The sequence below is a fragment of the Elephantulus edwardii genome, unplaced genomic scaffold (genome assembly GCF_000299155.1).
Source record: "Elephantulus edwardii isolate Elephantulus edwardi_28Jun2011 unplaced genomic scaffold, EleEdw1.0 scaffold00271, whole genome shotgun sequence".
Taxonomy (NCBI): Eukaryota; Metazoa; Chordata; class Mammalia; order Macroscelidea; family Macroscelididae; genus Elephantulus; species Elephantulus edwardii.
The window spans coordinates 1702991-1712207 of record NW_006400021.1 but is presented as its reverse complement, the minus strand read 5'-3'; the positions used below and the strand labels follow the sequence as shown (position 1 = coordinate 1712207).

Sequence of the window (9217 nt, the reverse complement as noted above, 5' to 3'; positions counted from 1 at the left end):
GAGGGACGGCGCAAGAGGGAGCTCTGGTGGCCTAGTGGCAAGAAGGTGCAACTACAATCCCAGAGGTGCACGGTTCGAATCCACCAGATGCTCTGCCGGGTAAGGAGGGGCAATCTCCTCCTGTACCAGTCAGATCTGATTTGACGGTACACGCACACAAAAATAATAAAATTTAAAAAAATTTAAAAAAAAGAGGGGAAGACCCTCTGTGTGATGGATTGATTCAGTGACTGGGGTAATCGGGACGAGTGTGTCAGAGGCAGTGCGATTGGCACAGGATAGAGCAGCGTTTAGGGGCTATGAGTCACAAATGACTCGACGGCACGTAAAACATATCAAAAGAGACTCCAAAATTTCCTGTTGATGCTGGCAAGGTTGTGTAGTAATTGGGACCCTTATTCACTGTTGACAGAAGTGTAAAATGGTGAAAACACTCTGGAAGGCATTATGGCGCTTTGTCAAAAAGTTAGAAATAGAAATACTATTTGACCCAGCAATTGCATTACTGGATAAATACTCTAAAGAAGCCAGAATTGCCACCCAATCAGGTATATGCACACCTATGTTTGCTGCTGCATTGTTCACAATAGCAAAGAGATGGAAGCAACTCAAATGCCCATCAACAAATGAATTAATAGAGAGGCTGTGGTATATTCACACAATGGAATACTATGCAGCACTGAAAAACCAAGGAACTTATAAAATAATATACTGAATGGGTGACCCTGGAGGACATTATGGATATCTCAGTAACAAAATGTCAAATACTGTATAATGTCACTGCTAAAAAATAGGACTGACGTGGGGGTTGGGAGGTAACTAAGAAAAGAGGGAGAAAGGACTGTCTAAAAGAAATATATGATTAGGAATTATTAGCATGACAACAGTCCAGAATAAGAGGTACATAGCTAAGTGGACTGGGGGACAGAAGGTGAAGGGAGGAAATTGTGCAACAATGAAAGAGCCTTTTTAAAGAGTAAAGTGAATAGGGAGGGCTGGTAGGGAGGAACATGCGTAACAATGAATAAATGGAAATCCAAGTTTTCTGTAAACTTCAGTTAAAATATCAATAAAAAATAATAACAGAAAGGGGGGGAGAAAAAAAATTTGCTGTTGAACATACAAATATCAAAAACAAAGAGAAGAAATCATTAAGTGATAGAGAGGAACAAAATATTATTAAGGGCAATCCTAGAAGACAAAGTGAAATATGATGAAATGTGCAAAGACCTGGGCTTACAAAATAAAAAGAGAAGAACATATTTGGTATGTCTCAATCTGAAAGAAATTGTAAAGCTTCATTCTGCAAATTGCAATACTGAAGCATTCTGTGAATCAGATTGAATGACACAGGATATATCAAAGGAAGATAGAAGTACGTAGAGTCTTTATATCAAAAAGAATTGATCAGTGTTCAGAGTCATTTAAGAGGCAAGCGAAGGGAAAATTCCAAGCTGCACTAAAAGTCTTGGAGAAAAACAAGGCTTCAGGAATTGCAGCAGAATACAAATTGAAACCTTGGAAAAAACAGATGGAAAGCTGGAAGCACTTGCTTATGCCAAGAAATGTGTAGGACAGTTACCTGTCCAACCAACTAGAAGTGATCCGTAGTTCTACACATTTCAAAGAAACTGCCAAGCTTCAAGCTATATATAGAAAGGACATGGGAAAAGGAATAGTGCTGATGTCAGTTCAATTTTGTTTGAAAGTAGAGAGTATCTTTACCTGTGTTTTACTGATTCTTCAAATAATTTTTTACTTTGGCTTTGTAAATATGATAAATGATTGACAAAGAATGGGAACCCATAACTCTCATAACTCTTGTGTGGAATTTATTCATAGACCAAGAGATAGTTGTTCCAACAAAATAAAGAGATATTGTTTTGTTTAAAATTGGAAAAAGTGGACCTCATAGTTATATTCTTTCACCACACTTACTCTGTTTGTATGCTGAAGAAGTAATCCAGGAAGCTACAGTATATAAAGAACACAGCACTGGGGTGGGTGAAAGACTAACAGCCTGTGAGCTGTTATACAGCTTTGCTCCTGAAAGTGAAGAGGACTTAAAGCATTTACCGATGTAGATCAGTGTGGCTCACCCCTCAACACAAAGAAAATAAAATCCCTCACAACTACACCAATAAACCACAGACTTGAAGAACAGACTGAAGTTGTAAAGGACTTCATTTTACTGAGGCCACGGTCAATGCCTGTGGAAGCAGCAGTCAGAAACTCAGATGACGTATTGTACTTTGCAGATGTGCTGCAAAAAGGCCACTTTGAAATGTGGAAAAGTAAAGATGTCACCTTGAGAATGAAAGCTGGTTTGATTTAAGCCATTCACCACATATGCATGCAAAGCTGGACAGTAAGAAAGACTGAAGAATGAGTACATTTAAAATGTGATATTGGCGCGGTTCAAATCCACCAGATGCTCTGCTGGAGAAGGAGGGGGCAATCTCCTCCTGAACCAGTCAGATCTGATTTGACGGTACACGTAAAAAGAATACAATTAAAAATACATACATACATACATACATAAACAAATAAATATATATGATGTTGGCAAAGAATACTGAATGAAGTTGTAGAACAAATTTATCTTGTCAGTAAATTCTTTAGAAATAAGGATGGGAGACTTGGTTTCACATACTAGGGACATATCACTGGCTCCCAGAGTGAGCTCAGACAAAGCAATAGGGAGGATGACACAGCACCACAGCATTTTGCTCTGTTGTCAGTAAGCCAGTATGAATCGGAACAAATTAGACAGCACCTAATAACAACATGTAGCACTTCCCTTGACACCCACTGTTCTGTGGATAATGTTCTGGATAGGGCCATTCTTGTGGGTAATGTGTGTTGTGTATTTTTGTTGTTGTTAAGCACCGTCGAGTTGAGCACAACTCATAGCGACCCTATGAACAAAAGATCTGAACCCTGTTCTTTAACTATCGTCGTTTCTCTAATGTTCATAGAATTTCCAAAGACATGTTATTTAGGATGTGGATGTCAATTCTGCTTCCAAGCCTATTTTAATCTGGGAGCTCCACAAAACACTGTCCAACATAAGTAAACGTTATGGCATTTGACACACTAGTATGTATGTATTGCATATAAGAAATTAGTACAATGTTTTATATACTAGATGGGGCTGGCATAGAACTCTTCACTCATTTGTATATGTTTTTTTCTAGTTTTGAATCAGCAGTATGTAGAAACTCTTGCAATGCTCAATACCAAACAGCAGAAGATAGCTCAGGAGACCCTGTGCCATGTTAAAGGCAACTGCTTTACAGAAGTTTCGAGTCTTGAGGTGAGTACTCGTGTGTAAAGGTTGAAGAGCAGGGACGTTTTCTCCTTTCCTTTTCTTTCCCTTCATTGCACTTTCAGCACGTGCGCTAGGATAGGAGCATCCTTGGTAATTTGACCCTGAGAGTGTGGACGTCCCTGGGCCATTCCCAGGTGAGTTCTCAGCTGTACCACTAATCCTGCCTGATGCTCTCGGGCACTGGGTAACATGTCAGTCACATAATACCTCTTGGATTTCTTCTTTTTACAGTTCTAGCTAGGGATGCTGTCAGTGATAGGGCGGGTTTCAGAATGGCTGTTCATAGGGACGCTATGAGTCCTACTTGACTTGATGGCACCTAACAACAACAGCTAGGAGTCCTGGTGGCCTGGTGGGTAAAGAGCTGCACTGCCAACCCAAAGGCAGGCAGTTTGAGTCCACCGGTTGTTCTGCAAGAGAAAGATGAACAGTCTGCCCCCATGTGATTTACAGCCTCTGACAGCACACTAGAAGATCAGCTGTTAAGTGGGTTCAGGCTCAGTGACACATAACAACAGTTAATAAGATTGTAACATGTATTTCATGCATAACAATAATAGAGGCATTTTAATAGAGTGTCATCCTTGGAGGAGGCCTGTAATTGTATAATACTTTCTTTTATGTGCTGTACTCTTGGTTGATCTTTGTAGTTGTTTTATGAGGGCTACAAAACATACATTGCAATCCCAGATATAGAGAGGAAAAACTTGGGCTCGTTTAGGTGAGATTATTTCTCAAAAATTGTTGATGGAGCCAGATTCAGGACCCAAAACTTGATATTGACTGGCTGCCTGCTGGAGTGTTAAATGTCTTTCAGTTTAGGGATTTGGCTCATAAGGAAAAAAGGGTCCTAGGACATACAAGAAGTAAGAAGCAGTGGAGTGAGAGAAACCGGCACTCATTAACTGAAAAGACAATTTTAAAAAGAATCCTTTAGGGAGCTCTGGTAGCCTAGTGGCAAGTAGCTGTGTTGCAATCCCAAAGCTGCACAGTTTGAATCCACCAGATATTCTGCTGGAGAAGGAGAGGCAACCTCCTCTTGTGCTGGTCAGATCCAACTTGACTACACAACAAGAGAAAAAAAAAACCCAAAACCAATCCTTAACAATTTTATTACACTTAGTGTTGGTGAATCATTGCCAATTCCTAGCCACCCTGTGTTCAATAGAATGAAACCCTGCCTGGTCCTGCCTCATCCTCACAATTTCTGCTGCAGTACATCACTTTGAGGGTCTTCCTCCCTTTTGCCAACGCTTGTTGTTATGTGCCGTCGTGTTGCCTGCAACTCATACCAATCTATGTCCCAAGCCTTAGACTGGGCTCTATCCTGTGCCAACATTATTGTTTCTGACACACCTACCCCTACCACCCCAGTCAGTGAATCAATCCATCTCATCAAGTGTCCTCCTCTCCTGAGCTGTCCCTCCACCCTCCCAAGCATGACGATCCTCTCCAAAGACTGGTCCCTCCTTGAAACATGCCAAAGTATGGCAGATGAAGCTTCAGAATCTTGTCTACAAGGAGCAGCCTGGCCTCCCTATGTCTCACCCTCTCTAGGATGAACCTGTTTGTTCTCCTAGCAGTCTATGGTATATTCTCTGGCACCACAGCTCAAAGGCATCAACTCTAGTCATTGTCCAGCTTTCTGATACAAAGCAAGTAATTGCAAAGACTATGGCCTGGATCAGGAGCATCTTAGTCTCCAGACTGACATCATTGCTCTTTAGTATTTTGGAGAGGTCTCTGATAGCAGACTTTCCTAATGCAATTCGTGTTTTAATTTCCTGGCTGCTGGTACCAAGTGTTGATTTGCCAACTCTGTACTTTTCTAATCATGATGTCCTTCTTGAGGACTAGTTCCTCCTGAAAGTATACCCAAGGTATATGAAAAGTCTCACCATTCTTGCCTCAAAGAAGAACTTTGATGGCACTTCTTCCAAGACAGATTTGCTTTGGTCTTTTGGTAATCCACAGTATACTCAGTATTCTCTGCTACACTCAAATTTAATGACATCGGTTCTTCTTCAGTCTACTTTATCATGATCCTACTTTCACATGCAGGCACATGAGGCAACTGGAAATACTCTAGCTTGCATCAGGGAGCTCTGGTGGCCTAGTGGTAAGACACTGTGCTGCAATCCTGAAGGAATGCAACTCAAACCCACCAGCTGCTCGGTGGGAGATGGGTGGGCAGTCTCTTCCCATGTGATTTACTGCCTCTGCAAAACTGCTGGAAGGTCAGCTATGAGTTGGTTTCTACTAGATGACACACAACATCCACAACTCAATGGCTTGGGTCCTTAAAGTGACAAAATCCTTACTCTGCATTTTAAATTGGTCCTTTATAGGAAATTTGCCACAGTTTCATTTTTTGACTACTGCTTCTATGAGTGTTAATCATGGATCCAACTAAGATTAAATCTTTGAGCTCTGTCTTTTGTCTATTTATCATGATGTTGATTGTACCCAGTTGTGATAAAAATATTAATAATGGCAAAACCTACTTACATAGTCCTTAGTAAGTGTCAGATATATTGTTTTAAGTGTTTTGCATAAACATATTTGATTATCACAACTCTGAGAGGGAGCTCTGGTATCCTAGTGGTAAGAAGCTGTGGTGCAATCTCAAATGCATGCAGTTCAAATCCACCAGCTGTTCTGCAGGAGAAGGATGGGCAGTCTCTTTCTGTGCAGTTCATTGCCTCGGAAAACCTGCTGGAGGGTCAGTTATGGGTTGCTTCTGATTTGATGGCACATGACAACAATGACTGTATGAGATGGCAGTTATAACCTCCACTTTACTAATGAAGTAATAAATCCTTTGTAACTTGTCCTTTGCTACACAATTTGTTGGTTGTGGAGCTGGGACTTACACTTAGATAATCTGGATTTAGAGGCTGTACTTTTAAATGTTATGCTCTAATAATTCCTATAAATGGAAAACATATTATTAAAAAGAAAAAACAAAAGAAGTTCAGCTAAGAGTGTCCAGAAAAAAGATGACTTAGGCCAAACAGGAAGAGGGTCCTGACCCAGCTGATGAGGAGCCAAGATAAAGAAGTAGAATTAGAATCGCATGGTCTTTGCGGAAGCCCACATTTTTGTGTTGACCCTTCTCAGGTCTTAGCTGCTCTTGCCAGCTTTGGCAAGGAGTGATTTGTTATGAGTGGGAAGAGAAAAATCTATGGCCTAGTGGGAAGAAGCTGCATTGTAATCCCAGAGGCACAAGGTTCAAATCCACCAACTGCTCTGAAGTAGCAAGGTGGACAGTCTCCTCCCATTTGATTTACTGCCCCTGAAAAAACCAGCTGGAGGGTCAGCTATGGGTCATTTCCAATGGCACACAACAACCGCATTCATCATTTGCCCAGTCAGCTGAGAGCTAACTCTATGCCTCACCGTTCTGTCTGACATGAAGAGGAATTTTCTGAAACGACCTTTACATTAAGGGAGGCAGTAGGAACTTCTCTAAAAGACTGTGAAAATAGGATTCCATTTTATTTTATTGTTTTTTTTAAATTTTAAACCCTGTCATGTTCCCTTGCTCTATTTGGTTTTTATTTTTTATGCACATGTATATTTATTGAAGAATTATTCACAATAGTGAAGCGATGGAAGCAGCCCCGAGTACTTGTCGACAAACAGATGGATAAAAACCCTGTGGTATACTAAAGCAATGGAATATTACACAGAAATGAAAAACAATGAACTTGTAAAACATTACACAACTTGGATGAGTCTGGAGACATTGTGCTGAGTAAAATATCTCAGTCACAAAAGAACAAATATTGCATAAGACCACTGTTATAAAAGTACGAAAGACATGAAAGGGGGGAAGCAGGAAAAGAACAGGTAGATAATGAACACTGTACTGGAGTAGGCAGAGGGCAGGACTATCTGAAAGAAGTTAACTATTACACATTGAATGTATAACAATCACCAATATGAAGCAAGATATGCAAGTAAATTTGCAGAGGAATGGAGTGCAAATTGTGCATCAAAGAATGAATGATAACCTATGCTTTCTGTAAACGTTCACTAAAACTATAATTTTTAAAAATCTGATTATATTAAATATATATATGTTGTTTTTAGGTGCCAAGTTAAGTATGACTCATGGCAACCCTATGAATAAAAGATCTGAACCCTATTGTATCCTGCACCATCCTCACACTTCCTAACACACAATAGACCTTTGTAGTAGTCACTGTGTCAGTCTACCTGGTTGAGGGTCTTCCTTTCTTTCGCTGACTCTTCATCCTTCCCAGCACCGTGTCCCTCTCCAAGGAATAGCCCCTCCTAGCAACATACCCAAAGTATGTGAAGTTAAGTCTCATCATTTTTGCCTCTGGCTGCACCCTCTGCAAAACATATATTTGTTCTTTTGGCCATCTGCAGGATGTTCAGTGCTCTTCTCCACCGCCACAGCTCAGAGGCATAGGCAATAAAGCACAAATAGACATTTTTCTGGTATTCCTTACTTACAGCCAAGATCCATATGATATCAGCAATGATATCCCTGGTGCCATAGTCTCCTCTAAATCCTACTTGAACTTCTGGCAGTGCGCTATTTATGTACTATTCTAGCCATTTGTGAATGATTTTCAGTAATATTTTACTTGCATGTGATATTAATGATATTGTTCGATTATTGGATCACCTTTGTTGGGAATGGAAATGAATATGGACCTCTTCCAATTTGTTAGCCAGACAGCTGTCCTCCAAATTCATAACATATGATTTATGATTCAAAGTGGCCAAAACTGGTCAATCTCATCTCATTAACACCCATTAAGTCAATATTCATGAGTTCCTCCTCAGGATTCCATTTTAAATCATCCTATCTATGTGAAGTTTATAGCAACAGGAAGCTTTGAAGTGATTTTGTAATAAGTTTTACATGATACTTTAAAATATCTGATATAATAGGTTACGTAGACTGCCCTTTTTATTGATAATAATTGTTCTGTGAAAATAACTTGTAGTTAATTGCCAAAATGAGTAAAAGAAGTCAAATTCTTACTTTATTTCCAGCTACCACAGTCATCAGGAATGACCCATGTTTGGATTGTTTCTTCATGGTGATACTTAGCTTTTCTTCACTGTGATATGTAGTCAGGGTTTGAAGGATCAGGCCTACAGATTAATTCCAAACAGTGGTTCAGCCAACAGATACGTAGGAACACATTACAGGGTTACAGAGTATTTGGGTGGCTTTGTTTGTTTGTTTGTTTTGTTTTGAGATTGTTGTTGTTATGTGCCATCAAGTCACTTGCGACTCATAGCGACCCTATGTACAAGAGCCCTAAACGCCGTTCTATCCTGTGCCAACCTCGCCATCTCAAACACACTCATTCCCACCACTCCCCTCACAGAATTGATCCATCTCATTGAAGGTTTTCCTCTCCTTCACCGCCCCGCCACTCTCCCAAACATGATGTCCCTCTTCAAGGACCAGTCCCTCCTTGCAACATGCCCAAAGTATGTCAGACGAAGCTTCAAAATCCTTGACTCCAAGGAGCATTTTGGCTTCACCCTCTCCAGGACAAACCTGTTTGTTCTCCTAGCAATTCATGTATATTCAACACTCTTCTCCAGCACCACAGCTCAAAGGCATCAATTCTCCTTCCATCATCCCTATTCATTGTCCAACTCTCTGATGCATAGCATGTAATTGCAAAGACTATAGCCCCGATCGGGCACACCTTAGTCTCCAGCCTGATGTCATTGCTCTTCAGTACTCTTGAGAGGTCCCTCACAGCTGCCTTTCCCAATGCAATTCGTCTCCTGATTTCCTGGCTGCCATTACCAAGATTGCTGACTGTGGAACCAAGTAAATGAAAACTGTTAACTATCTCAATCTCTTCACCATCCATGCTGATGCTG

At 40.5% G+C, this 9217-nt stretch overlaps 1 protein-coding gene across 1 annotated transcript in view; it reads left to right on the top strand.

Annotated features, from left to right (window-relative positions):
- CCDC125 (coiled-coil domain containing 125) overlaps window positions 1-9217 on the top strand; it is a 50988-nt gene that overhangs the window by 31380 nt on the left and 10391 nt on the right. Inside the window, exon 8 of the mRNA XM_006900043.1 lies at window positions 3198-3316. Coding sequence (XP_006900105.1) covers window positions 3198-3316 — 119 coding nt within the window. The remainder of the gene's footprint in view (window positions 1-3197; window positions 3317-9217) is intronic.